Raw genomic sequence first — 21,464 nt, 5'->3', positions numbered from 1 at the left:
ACGATCCACACGGATGCACTAATTGGTGACTGACTAGTAAGTTTGCGATTTTATCGTTGATTTACCTTTTGAGAATCAGTACTGTACCGAGTGTGTTCATTCATTCTGGATTTATTATGTCGACACTTGGCTAGTTTTTCAACGAATTTCCTTTACGAGTCTGGTGAATGTAGCGGGTGTTCATTTACGAAGTGTGAACATTTTTATTCGAGTATCTCTAGTAATTCTTACAGACTTTTGTGTTTTATTCATTCATCGTTGTCTTCTAAACATTTAGTAAACAGTACAAAATATACCACTGAACGATGCCACACGAGATTTATTTATTCGCGGCTTCGTGCTGCCGTTAACCTAACCTAACCATTCACGTAGAACTCATCTTGGCAGAATATCGAAACTCGCTTAAGCGTTTTTAGATCAATTTCATTCTGATTTTATCTGGCCGAGTCCCATAACTTTCGTTTCACCGAGTCGTCAGAAGTGCCGAGACTGTAAGAGAGTAAAGCATCAACAATTCGATAAATTGTCATTAATATTTCTATTGTTAATATCATAGTATAACAATTTCAGTATCTGAACAAGCATCTGACAGACGAACTGTGAAGTTACGTGGCGAAAGTCAAAGATAAATTTCATTCAGTTTATTTTCTTTAAAAAAGCTTGAAAGTTCGACGATTAGAATTTAGAATAGAAATGGCTCCGCACAGTTCAGATTTATTAATACCGAATATCAATTTTTTCATCCCCCTCGGCGTGGGCAGAGGAGACTAGGCTGGATTAATATTGACCAGCTGCCAATCCGAAAGGTGTTAATCTGAGAATTATTATAGTATCGCGTTGCCGTTGCTCGCGGATGCCATTAAGCCGCGGGAGTTAGTCCAAAACGTATGAGTAATAAATTTATTTCGGTGTTGTCTCCGCTGGTTCATCGCTCAGAAAATACATTCCCGCCTGTTAGTACAATGTAAACGAATACCAGTGTGTGCCTGCGGTTATAAGCATGATTCATAAACAGTATTGACGAATCCCGACCGCGGATCGCTTCCATCTTTCATTATTATGGTCTCATTATTATACTTTAGGATTAAAAGTTCTCTCGAAGCTACAAATTTGAAGCCACGTCCTCTGATTGGATAGAACCGGCTAAACAATATTAATTGCTGCTGCTGGTACTTCTTGTGCCTCGAATATTAATTAACTATCCGGGCATTACGTGGCGTTCGAGAAGACCGAAAGAAACGACAGCAGCCAAAATTGCGAGCGTGTCGTCGTGGTCCAAGTCGGAACGCCGCACACTAGCACAAACCGATGAATTCTGTGTCAAAATCGAAGAACTTTCGATAGAAATGAGATAGAGCGATGATTTTCTTTTTAATTTCCATTTTCTTAAAATTCTGCAAGTTTAACGAATTTTTTCAAGGTTAAAAAACGTCCCTAATATAATCTCTCTATTTTTCCCATATTTTGCAATGTTTCAGCTTTAATTTAAAAAAAAATCATCGCTCTATCTCATTTCTATCGGAAGTTCCTTGATTTTGACACAGAATTCATCGGTTTGTCCCACTGTGCGCCTCGCCGCGCCGTCGTCTCCAGTTTATTTCGATCCGAAAATTCGGGGTGGAGAGATCGGACAAGGATCGAATTCCATTTTCTTTTCGGATGGCGCGGTTGTGGGAGGCCGAGAGCAGGGCCGACTTCCGAAAAGCAGACTCGTAACGAGCCGAGGCATTACCGAGGAGTGAGAGCCGTTTTCGCTGTGGGAACACACTCATCCGCTAATTATAGAGTCTTGCTCAAATTTCTATTTTTAACGGGGCTTAGACGCGCGCACGTGGCTTTATGTAAAAACCACCGCTACCCGGGTCTGTGTTGGTATGGTTTATGTGCGTGATCGTGCACGCCCACGCGGATGTTGCACGGGACCAAGACGAACCAGAAGTCCATCACACCCATTGTAGCGTGGACTTCCTCCTTCGAGAGCTTTGTCCCTCGAGCCGGCCATCTTGAGGACGCTCCAACTCGAAATTTAGCCACCCATTCTCACAACAATGCGAATTTTATCATGCTTGTCCTAACAATAAGTAGCAATGTTTACAAGACGTTTCGTACTTATTGTTAGTTAGCCATTCAGCGAAATCGTAACCATAAACATAAAGTTCATCCCGGAAATTAGAACCGCTTCGTTTTGATACTTTTCGAGAATCGAGACCAATTTGTTTAAAAACATTCTCAGTATTCGTAATCTTTCGTGATAATGGAACAGCAGGATTTCCGGGTGGATTGGGAGAGCCACGTCGCGTCGCCACGTGGGTGCGGCGAACGATCGGTGTGATTGACACCGTAATCGGATTATGTTTCTGAAAACGGGTGTCCCTTCGATCGCGAGCAGAAATATACTCGTCTGAAGTCGCGGAACACCGAGCGCGGAGAGGAAGTGCTTAAAAATTTATTTTCAACGGGGAAATGCAGCCGGTTTATTTATATTTAACCCGTTGGTGCAACGATCCCGATGCGGTTCCGCTATGCAACGCTGGTTCCTCTCGTTTCAATTCGCTCTCGCGAATCTCCGTCCTCGGAACGGGAAACTGTTCTCTCGCAAACTAGATTTCGCAGTTCTACATGGAAAAACTATTTCCGAAACATCTAAGCCCCACATTCTCTTTTCCGTCTTTCACATAAATCAATTTCTGCAAATTTTACAGTAACGCATGGAGAATTCGAACATTAAAGAGAGAGAGAGAGAGAGAGAGAGGGGGGGGGGCTATTAGTAGCCATTAGATTATGTTTGTGACAGTGCATAATGCAGAAATTCTTGACTTGTTCCACTTGACCGTCTCTCCTTCACCCCTCTTCATGGCCTGAAATTATTTCCGTCTCGTCGCGGGTGTTACATGATCGCGGAAGAAACGATCTACCTTCTTCGGGTGATCCTTTTAGCGATCACTAGATATGATATCCTCCATCTTTAAATATTCCTTTTTAAATTCCTGAACCACTTCATCCTCCGTTCATCGACCACTGTTCAACCCTGTAAACCACAATCTGTATCCGCCATTCTATTCTTCGGTATTTTTCGATATTTCAACAACCGAGTTTTATCGCCATCATTAATGCCAGCTGCAGCAGATTGTTCATTGTTAACTCAACCGAATGTTGTTTCGAGCGCGCTATCAATGGAGACTTCTTCAAGTCCTGTCACCGAATGAAAACAAAAACTAGATCGGGGATTATTTATCGCGTTGCTACCCAGTTCTCTCTCCGGCAGGGATCGCGCCAATAACGAATCCGCTGAATCTACAAACAATTTGTCAACGCGTGAAGTATAACGCGTAAAAATAATACGGCGGCCGGTCTGTTTACAAACACGATCGATATAAATAAAAGATTAATCGAGTTTGTTATGCAGGTCGAGCCCGGAAATAGCGTCTCGCGGAGTATATCTCGAGTTTTTACTTCATTTTATACGTTCTAACTTCACGCGACTAATTGTACTTTCTTCTTATACGGTTCTTTGTTTCATATGCTGGTAGAGCGCAAAATGTTGTAAGAGACTGTACTTGGCTTGATCGTGTAATATCTGGATTGGTTCAATCAACAATCCGGTTCCTTGATCCAGGATTATTTTCCTAAACGCAAGCTTGTGCGCTAGTTGAGTTACATAATGTGATTCCAGGGGATTCCGCTGTTTCCAATATGGCGTCCAGGTTAGCCACACTTGCGGTATTTGTTATTTACAACCACGCGTGATTTCTTAACAGTACGTTTGCAAAAATGATTTTTCCTATATTCTTCGCTTCGAATTCGTGAAGTGAAAAGACAGGATGTTTTGACAAAAATTTCGAAGTGTACGAAGGAGAAGAAACTATGTAGTAATAGCGATCTGCGTATACGTAAGATTAGGTTCGAGTTGAGTAACAGAGGTGGCCCAGGGGATCGTGGCGGTTTGCGTGAAGATTCTTTCGGCTTTTATTTTAGGAATGGGGTGGAATTCAGTCGGCTCGATGCTGATATACTTCCTTCCTCTTTATCGCGGCTGCGGCGATGCGGCGTTCGCCGGCTCGGGGAAGTCGATGCGATGTAAGTATAGCAAGAGGACGGCCTAGTTGCCATCGCGGCCACCCGAAATATTAGAATAAGCCCACGCGCGTAATACAATCCCGATGGTAAGGTAACCAAATTTAGCATGTGACTTAGCAGACGCCCTCGAGACACTTGCACGCGCGATGACTCAACCCGAACGGAGAGCAGATCGGTGTACAAAAAGATTAGGAGGGTGAGTTGCCCAAGTCCACCAAGTTATTCTTTTTTTCTATCAAAAAGATAAGGAACAAAAGTACAGGCTTCTAACCTACCTGGAACTCTCCATAAGCCAAGTTAAGTTCGCCATATCTGATTTTATCAATATTTTAATGTCTGCATGTGTTTTGAGTTTAGATTGCTGGATATTGACGCGCAGTGAATGTACAATAAGTTGAGTTTTTTCGAGTTGGAATTCAGTTCGGGCAAGTTACTTTTGAATTGTGAACTTAACGATGGATCAATTCTGATTCGACTGAGAATCGAACATATCCTAAACTAAACTTGAACTTCGTTGGTGTCTGAACAACTCGAAATCCACCTAAATATAGACGCGAGACCAAGGACTATCATAAAAACGCTGCCAGCGCACGGGACGGAACTTAAACGAAAGCTGAACTCAAGTGATACTCATCGCGGAATTTATTTATATCAAATACCGATCTAACCCTGACCTAACCAAGACCGAACCAAGGACTGTTGCAACACTTAGACCGGTTTAAATGCAGCCGTGACCGGTGACTTAGAAGACAGTAGCGGAGAAGAAACTTCTCACTAAATAAGGATTAAGTTCGAGGCTGCTTATATTCTTAAAATACTAAATGATCTTCTCTTCTAACATATTATTAAATTTAACAAAATAAACTCTCTAAAGGACCGCCCTACTTAAAAAGATCCATATGTAGAAGAATTTAGGTATTTTATGGGGATGATCGTGACACTATAAGGTGTCTAATCGCACAGGCTCGCTAAGTGAACGACCTACTTAGAAAACGCGGCGGTTTGGCATCGGCGCAACGGCTCTATCGAGTTTGCTCAATTGAGCCGAGATTAATTAAGAGGATTTCAAAGCGGTGCTAAAGATTTACCACTCTGGGAAGCCTTGCGCCCGCGATTATTCGGTTCCCCGCGTTTATTTTCGTAGCCAAGCAAAAATTCGTGAAACCCTCGGAGATCGTTCTCTTCAGTCATCGTTTATTATTAGCCCTGGGGCCGGCGTATTTATCGAAAACTTGTAAAATCGTCTATTCGGTGATTCAACGGTTGCCAGAGAACACCTGGACCCCTTTCCCAACTCGATTTTTTTTTTCGATTCGGCTGTTTCTCGGTAATCGATCCTCACAATCCTTCTGGATCCATGAAGATCCACAGACTCGTCGTTATGTAAACGAATATTTATAATCTGAGAAATAAAATGGCGTTGAAGAAGTAAAGGGACGGAAATGATCAAAGAGCCTGGACGATTATGCTTTCTTGGGGACGAATATAGGCTGCGAGGAATAGCAGCGAGTATGAATCACGGGCACGTACAGTGAGGTTGAATTACTTGGACATCGATGCCGGGTGATTATTTAATCGAAGTTAATGGAAGAAGAGGCACCCGAGAGTCTGACAAAGAGGACCGGCCCGTTAAAAGTGGGAGCGAGAGACAATGAATGCTGACGAATGACCAGTTTCGCAAACCGTTCATGATTCATCAGCTGCGCCTCGGGATAGAACGATGTAGCAGTTGGCGACAGCGCTTGTCTTCCCCGCGTTTCGCGAATCTCGCGAATCTCGCTCGCGGACAATTCGCGCGGGCCCAGAAGAGCTCTTCTGCTTCCTACCTGTCCTCCCACCTGCCGTTCTGCCTTCTCGTCGGGTTGTTTCTGGGAGAGCGTGTTCTCCACTCGGTAATCACCCGGACTGATGTCACGCGCTTGTCTTTAAGAGCTGTGGGGGTGAATAGTTCTAGTTTTGTACTTCTACTTTTTAGTACTTCTACCGAATCAACTGTAGACATTCTAGATTAGCAACTACATCATTATTTGATACTGTAAACAATTCTGAAACTGTTTAAACAATTGCAGCTCCGCGACAGGAATTCATTCGAACGAATTCAAATTCTAGATCGCAACGCATTCGAAAGTGTCGACGGGAACGCGACAAAATGGCGACTGGCGCGGTGTCGCGAACGCCTCACTCATTTCATTGACACGATCGCATTAACAATTTACATGTCGGATCGTTTCAATTAATTCCAGGAGCGTGTGTCGGCTGGTAACGCGACGAAATCATCGTTACATCGTAAAATCAGCCGAACACACGCGACTGTGTCTAATTAACTTCCCGGCAACAATGTGCGCGAAATTGTAGCAAAATTAGGATGCCGAGTGTACCGGCTGGTAAAGGGAATTGAAGACTGTCCAAGTAATATTGGCAGAGCGGTTCGCGGTGAATAATGAAACCCCTATATTTAACCGGACTCTCGGGCAACGCAGATATGCTCGAACAGGACTTTCTTTGATGACGGATCGTTATCGAATTTTTCGAACATCTCCGGCGAACATTTTCTGGAACGATAAATCCGTTCGAGAAAGCCTTGGCAATTTAATCGAGATCGATCGCGGACTTCGTGTCAGAGTGAGTCGTAAATCTGCGGATAATCGTATTCAGCAATTTCGATGGAAGGATACTTGCTGGGAGTTTTCGCAGAATTCTGCAAATTTCGAAGTGTGCATATTGATTCCTGATTATTGATATATTTATATTTTATGATTCCCAGTCTATTTAGAAATGTTATTTACCCGAGATTTCGGAGCGAATTAGGTTGAAAAGCAAAATAGATTAAATTGGCGCGATCTTCCTGGAAGACTGTGAGGGAAGTGCTCGGGTTTCGCAGAATCTTGAAAAATCACCGGGAAATTTCAGGGGACGAGTGTGTTTGGCCTGCCATCGGATCCCGCGAAAGATAAATATGACATGCGGGGAATTCGAGCGTCGTATGCGATTGCTGAACGAACTGCGAATGCCAGCAGGCGTATCCGCGAGGTGTAACACGAGTCTAGAAATACGAGAAACGAGCGGAACAATCGGGCTCGTTAATTAACATCCTCGACCGGCTGAAATTTTATCCGTCGAACCGCTGAACCCCTGATTTCACAAAACGGTCACTGCGCGGAACCGGGACTCTCCAATCTTTCAGCTGAACGATTTTCCGGACTCGGGGCAACTTGAACTAAAATTTCCAAACAGATGGAGAAATGCAAATGGCCCTTCTGAGCTTTAAGAACAAATGAAACATTAGCTAAAAGGTGAAATCAAAGTTCTAAAGCATGAGGAGCAGGTGGATGAACCAAAATGGCCGGAATCCTCCTCCCACGCGCACGCGCCCTTTTCCCAACGCGCGCGCTAGCCGAACCAATTAAAATCGAATCGTGGCTGTTGTTGCGCAAAAAGTCCGCGAATCCTCGATCCCCCGGATTCACGTGCCGTTCCGATCATTATGTCACGGTAATGTAACAAGTTAGCGGACGTAGAATCGCGCTGCGCTGCTCGAATTGGCAGCGTATCGTGGAGAATATTAAATCGGCTATGCAGGAGAAGCGAACCGGGATATTTCAGCCGGTCACCTTGAAAAGCTATTCGTCAGCCTGCGAATTGCGAATTCGCGAGAGAACCGGGATCTTCTATTCGGTAGGTTAGCCATCGCCGCTCGGCTTTCTATTATCGGATCGCTATCAGATATCATCATTATCGGAGGGGGAAGAGAAGAGACTTTATTGCCACCGAAATATCTCTCTGGGAATAAATTGTCGCACGATGCGACAGGTACGGCCGTCTCCCGACCGTGGCTCTACGCTTTATCACGTTTAACGAATGCGTTAATGAGCGATTAATGGCGGCGCAAAACGGCCGCACCAGCTTCTCGGAACAGGTCAATTCGGTTAGGTCAATCTCAGCGTTCGTCCTTCGGAACGCAAGAATGCGCTGAGAGCCCTCTTGCTCCTGGAACCGCGTATCTTTCCGTTTGATGTTCGTATAGCTAGAGGAAAGTAGCCTAATTTCACCGGATATTATTATTGCAGTAATTAGTACCTGCGCACGATGTCAACTGAATCGTATAGGAAACATTCGGCAGCCAAGCAGCGGTGCGTTTCAAAGTTTCTCATTGTGCGGCTTCTTTCAGCAACGCGTCACTCTCTGCCAAGCTCGTCGAGTGATATTTCTTTGTGGTTTTCAGAGGATTTTCCGCGAAGAGATCTCTGGCTTTGTTTTTTGCACGGGCGGTTCTTTAAACGCAACATATCGGGCCTCCGAGCGTTAAAAAACGATTTCCACTGACTGAAACAGTCCGAGTTGATTCAAAATTAGTAGAAAGTTGAATTTGTCATATGTGAAAGACGTATTTGTGCGACAGTCGTTTCAGCAGATTTTTCAGATTTTAACAGATACAAATATTCGAAGTATACATAGAAGTATTTATATTTGAGCTCTCCGAGAATGTTGGACTGAAAAGGATATCGGATTTAGAAATACGAACTTGTACACAAATTTTCAAAAAGGAAAGTTGTTCGAATTTGCGAAATACTAATGCTCGTGTTGAACGAATAAAAAAGTAACGTTCCCACCGTTGTTTACTCACTCGCCAGCTCGTACAATATGTATTTAAATCATCTCTCGGATCCAACTGCCAAGATCATATAGCAGATCGCGGGCGGCTTTCTACCCAGTAATTTGTTGGATACGAAATCGACCGGATTAACTCGCTGCATCCTCGAGGGACCGGCTTGGAAAACAAATCCGCGAGGCTCCTCCCTGCTCTAGCGATCACGGAACGAACCTTAAACAGATTTTTAAACGAGGCCGCAAATTATTAACGACCAGGGCAATGTGTAATTTTTAAGAATTATTTGTCAATGTCCGAGGAGCGTGCAGGCAATTTTTCAAAAATGACGACTCCGACCACAGTTATAACCGTTTTGGCAAAGCGCCGCGAAAAATTTTCCACTGGAAACTTCGGATTCTAACCTAGCGTAGGAAACATTCCTTTATCCACTTTTGCGGGCATATCGATGTTTCATTGTCGGATCACGAGGATCCATTAAACCGCAAGAATAAACCGGTAATATAGGTTTTGCACTCCCATGCAAATTCACCCTTTTGCAAGTCAAATTCAACCTTAACAATCAATTTACATTTGATTTGATTTTTTTTACAAAAACTTACTTAAAGATACCCTATTAATAAAAGGTTGAAATTGATTTGCGAAAAGATGAATGTGTGGAGTGCAAATCCTGTATATTTTTAGTCGGAACTAAAAATCGTGTTTCACCTCGTCCTCGTGTTATGGTAAAGATGACTTTGGTCCGTGAAGTGGCGTAAAATAAAATAAAGTCAGCCGGCTAGGAAATGCGGACTCAGGAATAGACACGATCGAGGCAGTCGTTCTCATTTCGTACATACTTGGCGTGAGAAGCAACTGTGCCTTTTGATATGGCGCCAGCCATAGTCGTAGCACCCACTGGACTTCGATTTTCCAACCAGAAATCGAAAAGCTACACAATTTTTAACAATGTTAACAGTATAACGTCTGAGATTTCTGCAGAATCTTAATCAAGCACAATACAATTCGGCGCGTATTTACTTCTATCCAAACCGAACTACAGCTCCGACTAGTTCGGATGATAGAGGCTCTGCTGTATTCATTGCAATTTAGAGCCATCTAACGCCATCTGCTGAAAGTGATAAGTATTTCCTATCATTTTAGTGTCATTTTCTACATTGTCGACATAACATTTTCTATCTTGTTGGTAAGTTTTCATCAAGGTTTAAGAGATATAGGAATAGGAATAGACCTGACACCTTATGGGACTTGGCACCGACGAGATACTGGCTAGTCTACCCTCGATTTGTAACTAGAAAATTACTAGAATCTTACTAGATTTTGGGTCGAAAATATGGGTTTCGTACTAAACGTTATTTGACCTTATTAGAACAAATTGTGGGCTGTGTGAGGGCTCATTCGAAAGAGGAAGAATAGACGCAGCGCGCTTTTCTCACGAGGTTAACGAGATTATGTTAATAATTAATAATATGATGGCCCAAAGTCGAGAAAAAATCTAGGAAAAAATCCCGCAGATTTCAATGCATTTTCTGTCTCTAATAGACTTTTTTGACTTATGAGATGAGAAAAGCGCGCTGCGTTGAACCTTCCTCTTTCGAATGAGCCCTCACACAGCTCAAAATATGCTCGTATAAGGTCAAACAACGTTTAGTTCCGAACCCATTTTTTCGACCCAAAATCTAGTAAGATTCTAGTAAATAGCAAATATCTAGCAAATAACTAGAATCTTACTAGAAAGAATGGGTTCGGAACTAAACGTTGTTTGACCTTATACGAGCATATTTTGAGCTGTGTGAGGGCTCATTCGAAAGAGGAAGGTTCAACGCAGCGCGCTTTTCTCATCTCATAAGTAAAAAAAGTCTATTAGAGACAGAAAATGCATTGAAATCTGCGGGATTTTTTCCTAGATTTTTTCTCGACTTTGGGCCATCATATTATTAGTTATGAACATAATCTCGTTAACCTCGTGAGAAAAGCGCGCTGCGTCTATTCTTCCTCTTTCGAATGAGCCCTCACACAGCCCACAATTTGTTCTAATAAGGTCAAACAACGTTTAGTACGAAACCCATATTTTCGACCCAAAATCTAGTAAGATTCTAGTAATTTTCTAGTTACAAATCAGCCCCTGTGTTATTCCGCGGGACCAGTAAGTGGGCGCGAGTGGGCGCGGGGATAACGTGAAAGGTACAGTGATCTGATATACCACATCGCTAAAAGTTCTAAATAGTGTTAAAATAGTGCCAAAACATCGTCTGAAATATGGCGGAGAATGTAACATTTAATAATAATCGATATGGTTTCGTAATAATTCGCATTCACACCGATGCATCGCGACGAGAATCTCCTCAGTGGTCTTCTTTACCGACAAAATGCCGTCGTTGGCCTTCTGTTTCTCTGGATGGAGCTAAAATATATCCTAGAGGGCGTAAGAAATACCGAAAAATTCGAGTCCCGCCAACTCCCATAAGCACCGACGAGATACTGTTAAAGACTGCCAGCCTTACGGGAGTTGGCGGGACTCGAATTTTTCGGTGTTCTCTTACGCCCTCTAGGATATATTCTGACTGGAGTGAGAAACAGGAGGCCACCGACGGCATTTCGTCGGTGCAGAAGACACTGTATTGGTATCGTGTTAGCAACGCGCCCGCGCGCTACACTCGCCAGCGTACCTTTACTATATCCGTGTGCGCTGCTTGTGCGCTTGTGCCAGCCACAATCTATTTTTAGCACTTGCCATGTTGCCATGCTTTACGGCTTACGGAAACGAAACTGAAATTCGACTGTCGAGCCGTCGAGCGTATGAATCGCAATCTGGAGCTAGCCTTCGAGTCCCCGTGCAGCGAGGATTTTTTTTTATTTTTATTTTTCATTACTTTTTTAATTACATTTTTTAACCTTCCAAAAAATTAAAAATGTTAAAACTATGTTCAAAATATGTATTCATTTTAAATAGAAACGTTTCGTTACTGTCATAATTGCATTAATAAAAATTGGTATATGATAACACGTTGATGGTATTTATTTGGACTGATTGGAGAATACGAAAATGCAGGAAGTACTTTTTAGTTTATGAAACAATTTGTAGATTTATTAGTTGTCAAACAAATAATAAAATAAATTGTATAATATATATAAATTGATTTTATACTAGCATACACACAATTTGATCTTCTGTCTTCCTATAATATAAAAATACAGTCATAACTATAATTATAATAGAATTTCATAAAATATTGAGGTTATTGCAAACTCATCTTTTTTCGCGATAATGCTCTAATTTTATTGCTTCTCTCGAATGTCCATTTCCTTCCGAGACAGTGGCGTTTCTAGGTGTAAATAAAAAATGTTGATATAAAATGTATCATAATTAGACTACAATTATTCTAATAACGTGGAATGTAGTACATATTAAGTTTTAATTACCAGGATTTTCTTCTTCGACGTTAAGCACCCTTTACTGTTTCTCGTAATTTACGTATATGTACATTAGGGTGGACCTTATTTTTCGACCATGAAATTTTTTGGCCCCGTAAACCAGAATTGTAACAAATGTTGAGAAAATTATCTGAAAAAATTTTGGGGGCGATTAGATCATGGGAAAATGAGGCGCAGCAAATTTGAAAATTTGGAATTTTTTAAATCTTGACATAAATAGACGTTATGATATATCGTTGAATTTGTCTTTTTTCTCGCTAAGAATCCATATATAGCATAAACAGTTGTTGATAGAAAAAACATCCGTGACCTTGAAAACTTGAAATAATGGCTTTGAAAAAATTTTTTTCTCTGATACTATATCCACCTCCTTATATACTACAACTTTTGTTTGAAGAGTTTTTTCATATATACATGACTGACAGAGATACGGAAGCATACAACTGCGCATATAGCTATTTTCATATCTACACATGCTGCCGAATAATGCAAATTACGCTTCGTAAACGAAAAAATAGGACTTTTGAGGCAGATAGCGCCTTAGATCGATGTTTTATCTGGCGTTTTTTTTTTACTAGTGAAAAACCCCGTGTTTGTATTATCGAGAAATGAGTAAATGAATATCTTGCAATCCTGGAAGTCTCTCTACTCCCTTATATATATATATATATATATATATATATATATGTATATATAAATAAATTCATTAATACGCTCCAATCTACAAAAGAAAAACAGTTATAATATCGGAAAAAGAAGTTATTATGAATAATAAGTAGTCTGACTGAAACATAGACTGAAGGTGGTCAATGATACCGCTGAACGGGGCGTTAAACTAATGGAGGATCATAATAAAATTTTATATAGAATCAAAGAGGAGAAATAATATATACTATACAAACTGTGATGGAATATCGACAGCAGTATCCTGACGCCACAAAACAGATTTGTCAAAGGATTTTTAAATATTTTTTAATATAGAGAGAAACACCTGATCAATCCCTGCATGATTAATTGCTTTTTTAAGAGGCATTGAAGACTGCTTATTGACTGAGAGTTATTAAATTTTTCATTTTTCTCAGAGTCAGTAAGTTCTTTATTTTTCTCGGAGTCATTAAGTTTTCCATTTTTCTCGGAGTTATTCAATTTTTCATTTTCCTCAGTGTCGTCAAGTTTTTTCATATAGTCCAGTCGGCAGGTCGAAAAAAAGGCGTCTACCTGGCAAGTATTCCGAACTTAATGAAATTTTCACACGTCATTTAGGGGTACTCTGGGGTGTCGAATCTCAGTTTTCGACCTCGAGGACCCCGTGCTAACTTGGGGAGGGGGAAAAACCACGATTTTTATTACCTTGTTTTGGTTTTTCGCCTATTACTCAAAAACTGTGGGTCCTCAGAACTTTTGTTTTTCATTTTTGGAAAGGGCATTAAATTTCCTTCAAATTTCACTGGTCAATCTTTTTTTTTGACCCAACAGGCACCGATAGACAGGCGTTCAAAATTAGGAAATGTTTCTCAAAATGACATTTTGAGCCACGCATTGTGACATTTAGCAGGCAATTGCAAGTTTTTGGCTCATAACTTTAGTTTTTCAACATATCTATATATAATCTTCATACTACGGATACCCCTTACATTTTCACTATTAACTGGGGAGGATAGCACAATTTATTTACTTCAACCGAGTGGATTCAAGCCTTTTTATATTTTTGTTGGTGTTATGTTTAATAGCAATATAGATATTAATAATAAAAAAAAACATCCCCGATCGGACCCCGCCGTCGTTTTTTTCAGTTTTTGAGTAATAGGCGAAAAATCAAAACAAGGTAATAAGAATCGTGGTTTTTTCTCCCAAGTTAGCACAGGGTTCTCGAGGTTGAAAACTCAGATTCGACACCCCAGAGTACCCCTAAATGACGTGTCAAAATTTCATTAAGTTGGGAATACTTTCCAGGTAAAAGTACCTGGCGACTAGACTATACGCGCTGTCGTAAAAAAAGTTCTGGTATGTTGATAGTCTAAAAATATGATCACAATGCTATTTTTCAATTTCTCTAAAAAACCTGCATTTGTCGAATTTTTGCGTGTTTTTCACTTTGTGTAATTAACATTTTGAACCAAAAAATCGGGAAAAAATCTCAAATATCAATTTCAATTAAATGCAATTATATGATTAAATTAATGCAAGTAAATGGGGAAAATTGACCGAAAATTGAATGGCACAACGGCTGTTTAAATAATTCGAAGGACTACCTCGTCCGGCTGGGCCCTTCATTCCAAATTGTAATATTCCAATATTCCAATATCATTTTAAATATATTCAAGTACTATTTAAAACTATTAATGAGTTTTAACAACAAAATATTTTAAATAGAAAACTAAATTTTGACATATAAGATAAGATTATAGCAAGCTTGCTATAAATGTCGAAAACTCGAGTCTGGCCAGAGACATTCAATTTTCAGGAAACACTATTCTATGATGACGAACGGAGAAAAGGGAAGTGAAGCTCGGGGGCTTCGGTCGCCGTGGACTGGAGTGAAACATTGTAACATGATACGGGTCGGGTCGGGTATATCGGTGTGAGACTACTAATCAAACAACAAAGCTTAATTATTTATCATTACTTTTTTATAGGATTTTCCTTAACATATTTGGTGAATTTTGTTTCTTTTTATGAAAATGGTACCAAAATTATATAATTCCGATGATATTTGCTTATGCAATGAGCGACGGTACGCAAGTTTCCGACACAAAGAAGGACAGCGTCGGGAAAAAAAGAGACGCGGAGAGTCCTCATTCTTTTAAGATTTCGACTTCGACTTCGTCTGCTAGCTCTTCGCCTCGTCGCACAATGTACTCATAAATGAATCATGTTTCAGGAAGTGCTTCAGTTCAGAATGAAATAAAATAATGTTACACGCACTTTTTAAATAGCGTCATATATGGTGCAAGAAATATTCGTATAGAGTCAAATAGAATTATTTTTTTAGATATCTTCGTACGAAATATTGCCTCTAAATAACATTGTATGGATAGGAGCCGTCGAAAATTAGTTAATACTTTTATCTTGTTACTACCTCTGCTTTAATAATTGCAGTCAATAATGCTATCGAGCATTACAAGTATGGGATAAATAAGTAAAAAAATTAATTTTCTGTTTCCTACTAAGGATCTTAATAAGAACGATTGAATTTTGTCATTACATAACATAACAGAATATTTTTTAAGAATCATTATTTTATATATAACGCAATAATGTTCAAATTACTATTTAAATTGCAATATACATTTGTAGAATATTACGTAGTAATTACTTTCATTTTTCCTTCATCTATAAACTATCGATTATATTGTAAACAATTATTACAATGGTGATAATAAGGAAAATAAGAATGCAATAATAGAATTATATATAGTATTATAAGGCAATTACAGAATAGGTAATGTCAGCATTCTACTATATCATTCTTCTTCAACTTGACGAATATCTCGTCGATTGTGGAACTTTTACCGCTGTGGTATATCAGATCACTGTACCTTTCACGTTATCCCCGCGCCACCGACGAGATACTATTAAAGACTGCCAGCCCCTGTGTTATTCCGCGGGACCAGTAAGTGGGCGCGAGTGGGCGCGGGGATAACGTGAAAGGTACAGTGATCTGATATACCACATCGCTAAAAGTTCTAAATAGTGTTAAAATAGTGCCAAAACATCGTCTGAAATATGGCGGAGAATGTAACATTTAATAATAATCGATATGGTTTCGTAATAATTCGCATTCACACCGATGCATCGCGACGAGAATCTCCTCAGTGGTCTTCTTTACCGACAAAATGCCGTCATTGGCCTTCTGTTTCTCTGGATGGAGCTAAAATATATCCTAGAGGGCGTAAGAAATACCGAAAAATTCGAGTCCCGCCAACTCCCATAAGGCTGGCAGTCTTTAACAGTATCTCGTCGGTGCCCGCGCCCGTTGCGCCCGGTTACCGGGCCACTGACGATCTCGTCGGTGACCGTGCTCGCTGAATAGCACAGGGGCTGGCAGCACCGACGAGATACTATCACAGACGAGATATAGGAAATAGGAATAGACCTGACACCTTATGGGACTTGGTGTCCATAGGAATCTGAAGTACCGACACCTTAAAATGCCACTGATTTTAGCGTCCTCTACGCTTTAAGAACGGTGAATTCGAAAACTAGAACCAATACGAATCGGGTTCGACTGGTAAAACTTCTACAACCAGTGCCGGATTAGAGACTGCCAGTAGAGTGTGCATGCATCTGTCACTTGATACATATGTCGTGACTGTCGCGCGCGCCTGTGTGACGTACGCAACGTACACTTTTGCTAGAAGTGTTGCAGCATTTTAGGCGGATTTTTAATTGTTAATAACTAAATAACGAAGTCGAAACCGCAACTTTTTTATTCATCATTTTCGTCTTATATTATCGTCGAGAACCACCCCTTAAATTTTCTCCCACCTGTATTAAATAATTAATTACTTTACTACATAAAAATTAATAAATGCATTAAAATAAAAATTGCGGACAGTAATTCGCAAATACAGATCCTTTATTTATAATATATGATACCACTCAGAATGATATTATTTTATAATCAATATTTCGAAAAATAGAGAAGAATTTACAATACCTAAACTATGTTGTAATTTTATGTTTAAAGATCGGTGCAATTTGCAAATTTTTCAAACATTCACTGGGTAGTTTATATTCGAAATTTTATTGCTGCTGAGCAATTTCTATTTCCAGCCTGAAATTTATCAAACTGTTCGAACACGTTTCCGTTTTCACATTTCAAGTCGACGGCCGTCTGTTTCCAGTTGAACTAATATTAGATAAAACTTGCTTTCGTGCACATTAAAATCAACGGTTAAGGAAGTTTATACAAAAGCTCAAACTATTAATAACTTTCGATTACGTGGGAAATTGGGAGAATTATTTTCGATTAAGTTCCAATATCAATTTTATTTATTTCTTATTGTTAGAAGAAAAGAAATTGAAAGGTGAAAGAAGAAATTGAAGGGTTTAATATTTTTAACTGGTTTTCCGGTGTGAATTTGGTAATTCCGAGATATTTAGATGGCTCCAGATGCGTTCCATCGACGTCTTCATTGTCGAAGATTGCATTTCGACTACGCAGATTCTCCCAGCATCGTTCTGGAAGGATCAAATATAAATTTAGACCGACCTGTTGCGACGAAGGACGCGCCAAGAGAAATCTCACGGCAGATGTGCACACCTGCGATACACAATGCGAATTACAATATCACGATTTTCGCGAGCGGGCCAACATTTGTCGCCGCGTTTATCATCCACCTGTTATTCGATGCAGCTCGTCCGAATATCATTCAATCCCGACATTCCTCGAATTCTCCAATGCCACAGAAATATTTCAACATTACTCTTACCACGTCCATCTTTCCTCAAAATTGAGAAAAAGTTGAATCCATGGAAAAATTTAATGTTTTGTAAGATCGTCTTTAAGATATCGAATAAACCGACTGGTACAATGTAATCTCACAATTAAATTTATGAAATTTTTCGGCCGTTGCATCATCGCGGTGGGATCGGATTTCATTTTATCCTCTGTCTCTTTAAATGAACTTGTTGGAAGAGACACTCCACCGGAGATGAGGCCAATATTATCACAATAATAGACGGCCGGTCGAATAAACAATTATTTATAGACCACAGAGACATACGAACTTTTGTGTTTCACGCTGTTATTCGGAAATATTAACAGACGTTTCGTTTTAACGAGAATTTTATCAGACCGTGACCAAGGGATTTCGGTTGAACTTGGCTTGAAAGCAAACAAAGAAAGCGATACAGTCAAAGAAGCACAGAGGAAATGTGTTGCAACATTATTTATCTGCTGCATAATTTAATATACAACTTCTTTTTGTCGAAAGTAGTATTATTTTGTTCGAAACTATAGAATAATTTATAAATCTAATTCTAACATAAATAATTGATAGGAAAGAAACATTTACTATAAATTCTAAAATCAACGATCAACCCGGAACGGCCGAAACAACTCGAAATTAAATGATCGAGTAGAAAACCAGTGAAACAGCAATGTCAAGCAGAAACCACGAGCCAATTAGCTACTAAACGACTCGTGTAAATCGGAAAATCGAGTCAGTGGGTGAACAAACGTTGGCCAGTCACCGATCCGATATTTTTGGACGTGTATCAGGACCGGCGTCATTTCACGGTGTATTTCGTTCGATAAATCACACCAGTGCAGAGTGAATCGAGGACTGAAAACGACAGAAATCGCGGCATTCATGTTTCTATTAACGCTACGCCGCGCCGCGCCGGCAGCTGTTGTCAAAATTTTGTTGCTTACGTTCCAGCCCCGGGACGCATATTTTTAGAGAATGCGAGATCGTACACATAAACACACACACATTCTCTTCAACTATACAGAGAAAGGGAAAAGGAGGAACGCTATATGGAAACGGTGAATAATAAATAGTAAATAATAAATAGACATAGTGTATTCTTATCGTTCAATTAGAAAATACAAAATAAATACATAATATACATTGTTCGATGGGCGGACGGGAGAGAAATTTTGGAGTCTAAGGGGCCTTATCCTGCTTACATCCTGGTCTATTTGCCGAGGAGGATCTTGCGAGTGGCGCCAAGGCTTTGTCCCGCCTGGGTGGCACCTTTGTTCGATCCTGCCTGCAGACCAATCATACCTTCGCCAGCTCGCAGCTGTTCCTCGGTGAAATCACGTTTGCATTCCTCTGATGGTTTCGGTCCCAGGTAGGGCCCCTTCCATTCTGGATGCTTGTAGGTCTGGAAAATGGCGAGCGAAAAGGGTGCGTTGAAACAGCTGATTTCGACAATTTCTTTTCGGGGAAACTTACTCCTAATGCTAGATTTCTATCGAGCTAGGAATAGAAGTACGTTTGTTTCTTTTTATGGATGAACGTTTTATGACCCGTTTTAACGGCGACGACAGTCATTCATGGATGCAAAGTCATCCGCGCACGCGGAGTTGAATAACAGAGGCTCGTTACGTCGAATCATTGAGACGCATACGTAGCGTTCGTCAATGCAGCTGATAGAGCGAAGTGAATGAGCCAAGAGGTGATAGTCATTTCTTGGCGTGGTTACTTCAAGTTTTACATCGAAGTTCAATGCTTTTAAACGTTCGCCGAAATCTAAATAGCATTGAAATCAGAGTTGGGCAGGAATTAATTACATGAGTAATTAATTACATCTTCAATTACAATTACATGTAATTGTAATTGTATTTCTGCAATTCCAATTCCAATTACATGTAATTGTAACTGTAACTGTTAGTAGCAGTTACAAGTAATTGCAGCTACCAGCTACAATTACTTGTAAGTCTTGTAACTGCTACTAACAATTACAGTTACAGTTACATGTAATTGGAATTGGAATTGCAATTACTTTCGCTCAACCAGTAATTGTAATTGCGGACCACAATTACAATTACAGTGATTCGTCAAGTAATTGCAATTACCAATTACAATTACATGTAATTGTAATTGTATTTCTGCAATTCCAAATTACAGTAATTGGCAAGTAATTGTAATTGTAATTGAAATTACATTTTGCCCAACTCTGATTGAAATTCTCTATTTAGAGATACCTATATTCGTCGAAATATGTTAATCGTTGAATAGGAGCTTGGGCTAAGATTAATTAACTTTTAATCGGACTTACCGTGCGACCAAGGGCAAACAGAGTGGTGATCACTTGTGCTATGTCCTTTTTCTCCCATAAGTCAACCGTTTGGAACACGTCGACGTCGTCCACCCCATACTCCTTTATAGCCTTTTGAAACCTGAGGCAAAATTACCCTAATTAAATAACAGTCCTACCCAGTTAGCCAACTTAAAGACTTAGGGAGTGCTTCGTGGAATGTTATAAATGGAGTGGGTGAATTTTGACAATTTCTCTTGTATCTTGTATCTCTTGCGTCTTGTCTAATTAATCATTATTCCAGTTAATAAATATTACTAACGCGTTGATGTTCTCCATCATTTTGAACTGTCCACCGGAGGAGTTGATCTTCGAGACGGATCCAGGGGCGATTTTGTTCATCAGGTGGCACAATACTTGTCCATCCTTGAGCACGTCGTCGAACATCTCACCCTGAGGGAATTTCTGGCCGAGGATCGACTCGATCCATTCCTGGGCCTCCCTTTCCTGTTCTGGGTTACGCTTTGCAGCGATCTGTAGCAGAAAAAGAACTGTGACAAATTGTACCAACGAATGAATGATCTTTCGATCAAACTTTAAACGTGAATTATCGCGGATTGTGCTGGATACGGTTTCGATCCCAGCTAAGACTCAGATCAGAAAAGTATCAGAGACCAATCTGCAGGTCGCAAAATCTACAAGAATTCCTGGCCTGAGCTCAGGGTGACAACCAAAGAGTTAGAGCCAAATCAAGTGCAGACTGGACAAGAGCTTCTCCGGATGGGATACTAGAAAGTAATCACTAGACTGCGGATCTTTATGCAAAATAAAAAATCTTTCCATACATTGCAGGACACAGGAGCCAAATAAAAATTGTATTCTTCTTTTAATTATCCTATTAAGCTGAAACTAATACACTGATGTCCTTAAATATTTTTAACATGTCCACTACTTTAAATTATATGTACCCATCTTTGTCATAAATGCATAAAATCCGCAGTCTAGTAATCACAAATCACTGGTCCAAAATGGAGACAGGGTTCCAACGTGTCCGGTCACTTTCACGATCCTCCAGCACAATCGACACACGGTTTCGATCACGATTTGGGGTCGTACCTTGGCGCGCACTTGACGTTCGAGAGCCATCGTAGCACGGTGGTGGTTTCTTTTAGTGGACTGAAGTGCATGGGCCGAGTACCGACCCCTCTTATACCGGCGGGAAACACGGCCCACGCGTGTGTGTTTCACCACCCGTGTGCCTTCACACGTCGAAAAAAGACCAGCGGTCGCGGCGTGTGTAGGTGGGGCCGCGTGCATGTGCGTGGATCCACGGTTATCGAGGATCTAATATTAGCGATCTGTCTCACTTGGACAGGACGGCCGCACGTAGATTTTCCAAAATCGAGGCTGCCAAGCCGCGATGGACATGGGACAGGCCTCGAGGTAGCCTAACCATGGACGAAACGCTTCAACCAAACTCGCGAGACTCGTGCCTTCGAAATCATCTTCCACAGCTTGGGTAAAATCTTGACTGCTGCCACAAACACTCTGGAAGGGTTTCATTTGTTCAATCCACTTTGAACTACTCAATTTTAGGATTAACTTTAGGACTCGATAGTTATTCTTACTTAGA

The 21,464-nt window shown here is 40.4% G+C and overlaps 1 protein-coding gene and 1 long non-coding RNA gene across 2 annotated transcripts; both read right to left on the bottom strand.

Annotated features, from left to right (window-relative positions):
* Positions 1-1,551: 1,551 nt before the first annotated feature.
* Positions 1,552-9,724, bottom strand: LOC143207313 (uncharacterized). The gene is made up of 3 exons (XR_013008651.1): positions 9,392-9,724; positions 8,702-8,899; positions 1,552-8,400 (listed from the first exon to the last, which is right to left on the bottom strand). It is a non-coding gene; the product is annotated as an uncharacterized LOC143207313 (long non-coding RNA).
* An 8,906-nt stretch (positions 9,725-18,630) lies between these two features.
* On the bottom strand, positions 18,631-21,108 carry Mp20 (muscle-specific protein 20 transgelin). The gene is made up of 4 exons (XM_076447803.1): positions 20,948-21,108; positions 20,154-20,365; positions 19,853-19,973; positions 18,631-18,955 (listed from the first exon to the last, which is right to left on the bottom strand). Exons 1-4 carry the CDS (start codon positions 20,975-20,977, stop codon positions 18,764-18,766), a joined length of 555 nt encoding a protein of 184 aa, XP_076303918.1. The 5' UTR covers positions 20,978-21,108; the 3' UTR covers positions 18,631-18,763.
* Between the last annotated feature and the right edge of the window lie 356 nt (positions 21,109-21,464).

Source organism: Lasioglossum baleicum, chromosome 3, assembly GCF_051020765.1.
Source record: "Lasioglossum baleicum chromosome 3, iyLasBale1, whole genome shotgun sequence".
Taxonomy (NCBI): Eukaryota; Metazoa; Arthropoda; class Insecta; order Hymenoptera; family Halictidae; genus Lasioglossum; species Lasioglossum baleicum.
The sequence above is the reverse complement of the archived record's forward strand: the minus strand, read 5'-3'. Positions and strand labels throughout refer to the sequence as shown.